Genomic DNA, 10,840 nt, shown 5'->3' on the forward strand with positions numbered 1-10,840 from the left:
TTTCTTAAATGAAATGAGAAAACATATAGTATTTGTTTTTCTCTGACTTATTTCACTATGCCTAATACTCTCCAGGGCCATCCATGTTGTTACAAATGGCACAATTTAATTCTTTTTTTTATTAAGCTTGAGTAATATTCCATTGTGTTTATATACCACATCTTTTTTATTCATTCATCCATCAATGGCCTTTTAGGTTGCTTCCATATCATGTCTATTGAGAACAGCATTGGAATGAACATTGGGATATATGTATCGTTTTGGATTAGTGTTTTCACTCTCTTTGGATATATACCAAGGAGTGGAATTGCTGGATTGTATAGACGTTCTATTTTTAATTTTTTGAGGAACTTCCATACTATTTTACATTGTGGCTACACCAATTTATATTCCTATCAACAGTGTACAAGGGTTTCCTTTTCTCCACATCCCCACCAACATTTGTTATTTCTTGTCTTTTTGGTGATAGCCACACTGACAGGTGTGAGGTGATATCTCACAGTGGTTTTGATTTGCATTTCTCTAATGATTAGGGTTGTTGAGTAGTTTTTCTTGTGCCTGTTGACCATCCATAAGTCTTCTTTGGAAAAATGAATACTCAGGTCTTCTTCCTATTTTTTAAACAGATTTTTTTTATATTGAGTTGTATTTGTTCTTTATGTATCTTGGATATTTCCGCTTGTCAGTCACGTCTTTTGCAAGTATCTTCTCCCATTCAGTAGTTACCTTTTATTTTGTCAATGGCTTCTTCTGCTGTACAAAAGCTTTTTAGTTTTATCAGGTCTGACTTGTTAATTTTTGTTTCCCTAGGCTGAGGAAATAGAAACCAAAAAATATTGCTAACATTAATGTCAGAGGGTCTACTGCATATGTTTTCTTCTAGTTTTACAGCTTTAGGTCTGACGTTGAAGGTTTTAATCCATTTTTAATTTATTTTTGTATAAGGTATAATGTGATGTTCTATTTTTATTCTTTTCAGTGTACCTGTGCACCTTTCCCAACAATCACTTATTGTAGAGACTGCCTTTTTCACATTGTATATTCCTGCCTCCTTTGTCATACATTTAGTTCAGTTCAGTTCAGTTGCTCAGTTGTGTCCGACTCTTTGCAACCCCATGAATCACAGCACGCCAGGCCTCCCTGTCCATCACCAACTCCCAGAGTTCACTCAAACTCATGTCCATTGAGTCAGTGGTGCCATCCAGCCATCTCATCCTCTGTCGTCCCCTTCTCCTCCTGCCCCCAATCCCTCCCAGCATCAGTCTTTTCCAATGAGTCAACTCTTCACATGAGGTGGCCAAAGTACTGGAATTTCAGCTTTAGCATCATTCCTTCCAAAGAACTCCCAGGGCTGATCTCCTTTAGAATGGACTGGTTGGATCTCCTTGCAGTCCAAGGGACTCTCAAGAGTCTTCTCCAACACCACAGTTCAGAGTACATCATGAGAAATGCTGGGCTGGAAGAAGCACAAGCTGAAATCAGGATTGCCGGGAGACATACCAATAACCTCAGATAAGCAGATGACACCACCCTTATGGCAGAAAGTGAAGAGGAACTAAAAAGCCTCTTGATGAAAGTGAAAGTGGAGAGTGAAAAAGTTGGCTTAAAGCTCAACATTCAGAAAACGAATATCATGGCATCCGGTCCCATCACTTCATGGGAAATAGATGGGGAAACAGTGGAAACAGTGTCAGACTTTATTTTTGGGGGCTCCAAAATCACTGCAGATGGTGATTGCGGCCATGAAATTAAAAGACGCTAACTCCTTGGAAGGAAAGTTATGACCAAACTAGATCGCATATTCAAAATCAGAGACATTACTTTGCCAACAAAGGTCCGTCTAGTCAAGGCTATGGTTTTACCAGTGGTCATGTATGGATGTGAAAGTTGGACTGTGAAGAAAGCTGAGTGCCAAAGAATTGATGAATTAACCATAAATGTGTGGGTTTATTTTGGGGCTCTCTATTCTGTTCCATTGACTCTGTCTTTGTTTTGTGCTAGTGCCATACTGTTTTTTTTTTTAATTATGTATTTATTTTTGGCTTTTCTGGGTCCTTGTTGTAGTGCATGGGCTTTTCGTGCACGGGCTCTTCATTGTTGTGCATGGGCTTTCTCTAGTTGCAATGAACAGGGACTACTCTCTAGTTGCTGTATATAGACTTCTTCTCATGAAGTGGCTTCTGTGTTGTGGAGCACGGAGGCTTCAGTAGTTGCAGCATGCAGGCTTAGTAATTGTGGTGCATGGGCTTAGCTGTTCCATGGCATGTGGGATCTTAGTTCCCAGACTAGGGATTGAAAAAATGTCCCCTGACTTGGCAGGTAGATTCTTTTATTTTTTTATTTATTTGTCTTTGCCGAGTCCTAGTGCAGCATGCAAACTCTTGGTTGCAGCATGTGGGATCTAATTCCTGGGCCCACTGCATTGGGAGCTCAGAATCTTAACCAATGGACCACCAGGGAAGTCCCAGCAGGTAGATTCTTAATCACTGTAGTACCAGGAAAGTCCTCGTGCTGTTTTGATTATGGTAGCTTTGTAGTATAGTTGGAAGTCATGAAGTATGACACGTCCACTTCTGTTCCTCTTTCTCAAGATTGCTTTAGCTATTTGGGATCTTTTGTGGTTCCGTACAAATTTTAGTATTTTTTGTTCTAGTTCTGTGAAAAATATCATGGGTATTTGGATAGGAATTGCATTGAATCTATAGATTGCACTGAGTAGTATGGACGTTTTGACAATATTAATTCTTCCAATCCATGAATATGGTATATCTTTCCATGTATTTGTATTATCTTCAATTTTTTTCGTCAGTGTCTTACAGTTTTCAGAATACAGGTCTTTCACTTCATTGTTAGATTATTCCTAGGTATTTTATTCTTTTTGATTTGAGTGTAAGTGGGATGGTTTTCTTGATTTCATGTTCTGATAGTTCATAATTGGTATATAAAAATATACATCTGGTCCTGGACTTTTGTTGGGGGTTTTTAATCACAGATTCAATCTCAGTACCTGTAATTGGTCTGTTCAGATTTTCTATTCCTTCCTAGTTCAGTCTTGAGAGATTGTACCTTTCTAAGTATTTGTCCATTTCTTTTAGGTTGTCTGTTTTATTGGCATATTGTTTTTTGTGGTTGTTTTATGATCTTTGTATTTCTATGATGTCAGTTGTAACTTCTTTTTTATTTCTGATTTTATTGATTTGGATCCTCTTCCTTGTTTTTTTATGAGTCTGGTTAAAGCATTATCAATTGTGTTTATCTTTTCCAAGAATCAGCTTTTAGTTTCATTGATCTTCTCTATTGTATATTGAGTCTCTATTTCATTTATTTCTGCTCTGTTTTTTATGATTCATTTTTATGATTCATTTCCTTCTACTAATTTTGAATTTCGTTTGTTCTTTTTTCCATATATCCTGTATGTAGAGGTTGTTTATTTGAGATTTTTCTTATTTCCTGAGGTAAGCTTGTATTGCTGGGCTTCCCAGGTAGATCAGTGGTAAAGAAACTGTCTGCTAATGCAGGAGACTTAATTGTTCTATGTTCTTCTTGATTTGATCCCTTCATTATTAGGTAGTAAGAGTCTTTGTCGCTTGTAACACTCTCCATTTTAAAGTCATTTGTCTGATATAAATATTACTACTCTGGCTTTCTTTTGATCTCCATTTGCATGCAATACCTTTTCCCATATTTTTCCTGATTCACTCTTATAAGATTTTATGTTTCTAGGAATGTATCCATTTCTTGTAGATGGCCCAATTTGTTGGCATATAACTGTTTGTAGTCTTCTCTGATGATTGTTTGTACTTATATGATACCAATTGTAACTACTTTGTCATTTCTAATTTTATCCATTTTGATTCCTCTCTTTTTTCTTGATGAGTCTGGCTAAAGATCTATCAATATTTTTTTCAAAAACAAACTCTTAATTTCACTGTTCTTTTCTATTGTTTTTAGTCTCTATTTCATTTCTTTCTTCTCTGACCTTTATTACGTCCTTCTTTCTACTAACTTAGGCCCATGTTTGTTCTTTTTCTAGTTCCTTTAATTAGAAAGTTAGGTTGTCTATTTGGAATTTTTTATTTCTTGAGGAGGTGATGAATCACTATAAACTTTCCTCTTAGAACTGCTTTTGCTGTAGTCCATAGATTCTGTAGGGTTGTGTTTCTATTTTTGTTCATCTTAAGATATTTTTATTTCCTCTTTGATTTCTTTGTTGACCCATTAGGTTTTTAGTAGCATGTTGTTTAATCTACTCATCTGTGTTTTTCCAGTTTCTTCCTGTAACTGGTTTCTAGTTTTATACTATTGTGGTTGGAAAAGATGCTTGATATGATTTCAGTCTTATTAAATTTATGAAGACTTGTTTTGTGGCCTAGCATGTGATTTATCCTAGAAAAGGTTATTTGCACATTTGAGATTATTAATCTTCTGTTTTTAATGGAATATTCTGTAGATATTTATTAAGTCCATCTGATATAATGTGTTACTTAAAGCCACTGTTTCCTTATTGATTTTCTGCCTGGATGATATAGCCATTGATGTGAGTGGGGTATTAATGTCCCTTACTATCTTGTAATACTGTCAATTTCTCCCTTTATGTCTGATAATATTTGCTTTATATATTTAGGTGCTTCTGTGTTAGGTACATATGTGTTTACAAATGTTATATATCCTCTTCTTGGGTTTACCACTTTTCATTATATAAGTGCCCTTCTTTGTCTTTGGCTTCAGACTTCCCTTTAAAGTCTGTGTTGTCTGATATGTACATTGCTAACCCAGGTTTCTTTTCATCTACATGGAATATCCTTTTCCATCTCTTCATTTTCAGTATGTGTGACTCTTTGTTCTGAAGTGACTCTCTTGTAGATAGCATACAGATGGTGCTTAGTTTTTAACCCATTCAGTCACCCTATGTCTTTCTTCTGGCGCATTTAGTCCATTTACATTTAACGTGATCATTCACAGTTATGTACTTATTGCCATTTTGCTGCTTGTTTTCTGGTTGTTTTTATAGTTTTCCTTTTTGTCTTTTAGCATCTATCCTTGATTTTCTTTAGTGTTATGTTTGGATTCCTTTCCCTTTGTATTTTTGTGTGTATCTGTTGTTGGTTTATGGTTTGTAGTTTCCAATATATATATATATATACACACACACACGCACACACACACATATATATACTTTTTATTCTACATTTTATTATTTCCCTGTGAAGTTTCATTTTGATGTCTATTTTACAGCATTAACTGTTTAAGTTATATTTGATGTTTATTTTACAACTTTTGTCTTTTAATCTTCATATTAGTTCTTTTAAATAGTTGATCCACTGCCTTTTCTATATATTTACCTTTATCCATAAGATTTTTTTCCTCATATATATTATTTTTTTATTATGGCCTTCTTTTTTTCACTTGGAAAAGTCCCTTTGACAGTTCTTGTAAGGCTGGCTTACTAGTGATGAATTTTTAAATTTTTTTCTTCTTGGGAAACTCTTTGGTGCTCTTTCAATTCTGAATGATAACATTGCCAGGTTATAGGTATTTTTCTTTCAGCACTTTAAATACATCATGCCACTCGCTTCTGGCCTGCAAATTTCTTCTGAAAAATCAACTTGTAGGCAACTCTTTGTCTTTCTCTTGTTGCCTTTAAAATTCGCTCTGTATCTTTAACTCCTGCCATTTTAATTATTGTATGCCTTAGTGTGTATCTCTTTGAGTTCATTTTGTTTGGGACTTTATGTGCTTCCTGGATCTGGATATCTGATTCCTTCTTCAGGTGAAGGAAATTTTCAGCCATTGTTTAATCAAATACATTTTCCCCCTTCCTGTCCCTTTTCACCTTCTGGGACCCCTAATAATGCAAATATTTGTATACTTGTCTCAGAAGTCCTTTAAACTGTCCTCATTTCTTAAAATTATTTTTTCTTCTTGCTATTCTAATTGGGTGATTTACACTATTCTGTCGTCCAAGTTCTTCTGTTATCACCCAATCTACCATTGATATCCTCTAGTGTATTAATTCAGAGAAGGCAATGGCACCCCACTCCAGTACTCTTGCCTGGAAAATCCCATGGACGGAGGAGCCTGAAAGGCTGCAGTCCATGGGGTCGCTGAGGGTCGGACACGACTGAGCGACTTCACTTTCACTTTTCACTTTCATGCATTGGAGGAGGAAATGGCAACCCACTCCACTGTTCTTGCCTGGAGAATCCCAGGGACGGGGGAGCCTGGTGGGCTGCCATCTATGGGATCACATAGAGTCGGACACGACTGAAGTGACTTAGCGGCAGCAGCAGCAGTGTATTAATTGCTCAAATAAATTACACTCAGTGTGTTGAAATTCTAATAATTCCATGCCGAGATGACCAGAGAGGAACACAGGTCAATATGATTATCAAGTAATTGCTTCATTTTTTCCAGAACATAAGAAATTTTTATTCCTGGAATACATAGCAATTTAAGGAACATTACCCCAAAGTGTGAGAGATGATAAGGCACTCTTGATATTTCAAAATAAGGTGCACCACACTCATTAGGATGGTTGTTCTCAAAAACAGAAAATAACAAGTACTGGTGAGGATGTAGAGAAATTAGAACTCTTGTACTTGTAGGAAAGTAAAATGGCACAGCTGCTATAGAAAACACTATGGTGGTTCCTCAAAAAATTAAACATAGAATTCCCATGGGACCCAGAAATTCTACTTCTGAATATATACCCAAAAGAACTGAAATTAGGGAACCATGCATTCACACACCCAAGTGCAAGGCAGCATTATTCACAGAAGCCAAAATGTGGAAATGAAACAACCCAAGTGTCCATCACTGGTCAATGCTTAAACCAAATATATTATATACACACAGTGGATTATTATTCAGCCTTTAAAGGGAGGAATTTCTGATATATGCTACAATATGGATAGATTCTGAAGACATTATGCTATTGAAACAAGCCAGTCACAAAAGGACAAATACTGTATGATTCCACTTATATGAGGCAACTAGTGTAATCAAATTCACAAAGACAGAAATTTTGTGAATGCTGTTGTCAGGAATTAGGGGGAGGAAGGTATGGGGAGTTATTGTATAAAGGCACAGAGTTTCAGTGTGGAAAGACAAGAAAGCTTTGGAAATGGATGGTGGTGATGGTTCACAACAATCTGAATGTAGTCAATGCCACTGAACTGTACACTTAAAAATGGTTAAAATGGAAATTTTTATGTTATGTATCATTTCCACAATAAAAATGTATAAAATCCTGTTAACTGTATGCATATTGCAATATGCATTCATACTTTAAAAATTTATAAACATACAACTTTAATTTTGCTTTTTCCCATGGTTAGTGGTGATAGTGCCTTACATTTTACAAGTACAAGAGGAAACATAGCATAAATTAAATCATCAAGAAAATCTGAAGATTTGGTAGTTGCATATATACTACAGTAATTTTAAGATAAGTTTAGCCAAAGATGTTTTTATTGAAATAAATAGCTAGTCAAAAGCCTAAAAATGCATACCAGGTTTTCAAACCAAATAAATAGCAGAAATATATTAAGGATAAGTCTATATATTCTAAGAAATACATGTACTACCTAATAATGAAAGCACTTGCAAAGGTATGATTTAAATACTAAACAATATTGTTTTTCCTAAAATTGAATCATATGAGAGTAATATGTAATCACCTGGTTAAAAAAAAAAAACAAAAACACATTTCTAGCTACTAGAATTCTTTTGTTGATATATTCACGAGGTTACTTAGGCAGAAAACTGTTCCTTGAAATGTCAGTTCAGTTCAGTTGCTCAGTTGTGTCCGACTCTTTGCAACCCCATGGACAGCAGCACACCAGGCTTTCCTGTCCATCACCAACTCCCACTACTCAAACTCATGTCCATTGAGTCAGTGATGCCATCCAACCATCTCAACCTCTGTCGTCCCCTTCTCCTCCTGCTTTCAATTTTTCCCAGTGTTAGGGTCTTTTCCAGTGAGTCAGTTCTTTATATCAGGTGGCCAAATTATTGGAGTTTCAGCTTCAGCATCAGTCCTTCCAATGAATATTCAGGACTGATTTCCATTAGGATGGACTGGTTGGATCTCCTTGAAGTCCAAGGGACTCTCAAGAGTCTTCTCCAACACCACAGTTCAAAAGCATCAATTCTTTGGCGCTCAGCTTTCTTTATAGTCCAAGTCTCACATCCATACATGACTACTGGAAAAACCACAGCTTTGACTAGACGGACCTTTGTTGGCTAAGTAATGTCTCCACTTTTTAATATGCTGTCTAGGTTGGTCATAACTTTCCTTCCAAGGAGTAAGCATCTTTTAATTTCATGGCTGCAATCACCATCTGCAGTGATTTTGGAGCCCCAAAAAATAAAGTCAGCCACTGTTTCCACTGTTTCCCCATCTATTTGCCATGAAGTGACAGGACCAGATGCCATGCTCTTAGTTTTCTGAATGTTGGGCTTTAAGCTAACTTTTTCACTCTCCTCTTTCACCTTCATCAAGAGGCTCTTTAGTTCTTCTTCACTTTCTGCCATAAGGGTGGTATCATCTGCATATCTGAGGTTATTGAATTTTTCCTGGCAATCTTGATTTCAGCTTGTGCTTTATCCAGCCCAGAATTTACATGATATACTCTGCAAATAAGTTAAATAAGCAGGGTGACAATATACAGGGTGAAATGTCAGCACCCCCTCAAATACTAGCACCCTGGAAAAACATCCTGGAACTACATGTAGACTTGGTATTTAATTATGTGACATCAGGGGTGAAAAATTAAGACTAAAAAGACAGCTGGGGGAGAACTAAGGAAAAGACATTTACATACCTTGTAAACATCCACAGAAACTCAACGAATTTCATTTTTCTCTTCTAGGTACCATAACCTCTTGGGTAGTGATTTTTATTCTGCCTATCAACAGTGCTTTGAACCCGATTCTCTATACTCTTACCACAAGACCATTCAAAGAAATGATCCATCAGTTTTGGTATAACTACAGACAGAGAAGATCTATAGACAGCAAAGGAAGTCAGAAGACATATGCTCTGTCATTCATCTGGGTAGAAATGTGGCCCATGCAGGAGATGCCTTCTGAGTTAATGGAGCCAGTTCTTTTCGCAGATTCCTCTGAATTATCACTTATTTCTCAATCAACTAAACTCAACTCCTATTCATAATTGGTGGATACCAATTCTAAACAGAGAATACTGTGAGATGTTTCATGATGGATTTATGAGTATAAACTAAATGCCACAAAATAATTTATAATAATGGCTAAAATCAATTTGCTTAGAAGGACATGAGGTTATTTGGGAGAAAACAAAATGACTGATGCCCGTGTAAAGGGAAATAAATTATATTGATAATATGTATGTATTAGTACATATTTTGTATAGGAAATTAAGAGAAATATATTTCAGAAAGATTCATTTGTTCTATTAGCATGCATTTACTGAGTACCCACTATGTGCATGGCACTGTGGTAAATTCCTGGGAGCAGATAGTAAAAAAATCTTGCAATGTTAAATTGTATAACTACAAGAATATATTAATACAAAGACCACCTGCAACTTTTAGTGTAAGGTACAGCTTTGCCTGTCTTGAAACATAAGGATCATGGACACTTTTAAATAAAAGTTTAGTGTTTTCTAATAATCAATATATTAACATCAGAGAAAATGTCTCATTATTTGCAAAACACAGATATTTTGTTTTAAGAACTCATTTGACCTCTCTTCAAGTCTTCATACACTTGAGAGGCAATACACATTTATTCTTATGGAAAAAAAGATGCTCTGATAGTAACTCAAAACAGCACCTTTCTGTCAATTTCCTGCCCAGTTGTCTTTTTGCTTTAAATGAGCACCATTGTATGAGATTGTAAAAAGGTGATAAAAGTGTTGCAAAGGAATGAATCAGAAAAGCTAGAATGAGATAAGTGGAATAGAACTGAGAGTACAGAAATAAAACCCTCATATTTACAGTCAATTGATGTTAACAGATATGCTAAGATAATCAAATGGGGAAAGAACAGTCTTATCAATAGATTCCAGTACAACTGGATATTACCATGCAAAAGAATGAATTTGGACCCCTACTTTATACTATATATAAAAATTTACTCAAAACAGATCAATGATATAAACATAACATACATCACTTAGAAGAAAATATATGGGAAATCTTCAAAACCTTGGATTTGACAGTGGATTTTTAGATATAACATGAAAAGCATGAGTAAGGAAAGGAAAAAATGGATAAACTGGAATTCACCTGAATCAAAAACTTTTGTGCATCAAAGAACATAAACAAACACAATGAAAAGACAACCTTCCAGAATGAAAGAACATTGTTACAAATCATATGTCTGAGAAGGGTGTAATGTCCAAAATATATAAAGAACTCTTACAACTCAACAAAAGACAAGCTACTCAATTTTTCAAATGGTCAAAGGACTTAAACAGATATTTCTTCAAAGGAGATATACAAATGGCCAATAAGCATGTCCAGTATCACTAACCATTAGGAAAATACAAATCAAAACCACTATAAGATAACACTGGGCCTACTGCTACTGCTAAGTTGCTTCAGTCGTGTCTGACTCTGTGTGACCCCATAGACGGCAACCCACCAGGCTCCCCCGTCCCTGGGATTCTCCAGGCAAGAACACTGGAGTGGGTTGCCATTTCCTTCTCCATTGTATGAAAGTGAAAAGTGAAAGTGAAGTCGCTCAGTCATGTCCGACCCTTAGCAACCCCATGGACTGCAGCCTACCAGGCTCCGCCGTCCATGGGATTTTCCAGGCAAGAGTACTGGAGTGGGGTGCCACTGCCATCTCTGTC

At 36.1% G+C, this 10,840-nt stretch overlaps 1 protein-coding gene across 1 annotated transcript in view; it reads left to right on the forward strand.

Moving 5' to 3' along the window:
- Positions 1-9,175, forward strand: part of RXFP1 (relaxin/insulin-like family peptide receptor 1) — a 214,307-nt gene extending 205,132 nt beyond the window's left edge. The window contains exon 17 of the mRNA XM_010836108.1: positions 8,874-9,175. Within this exon, the coding sequence (XP_010834410.1) occupies positions 8,874-9,175 (302 nt within the window). The remainder of the gene's footprint in view (positions 1-8,873) is intronic.
- Positions 9,176-10,840: the final 1,665 nt, after the last annotated feature.

Source organism: Bison bison, unplaced genomic scaffold (genome assembly GCF_000754665.1).
Source record: "Bison bison bison isolate TAMUID 2011002044 unplaced genomic scaffold, Bison_UMD1.0 scf7180017864060, whole genome shotgun sequence".
NCBI lineage: Eukaryota > Metazoa > Chordata > Mammalia > Artiodactyla > Bovidae > Bison > Bison bison.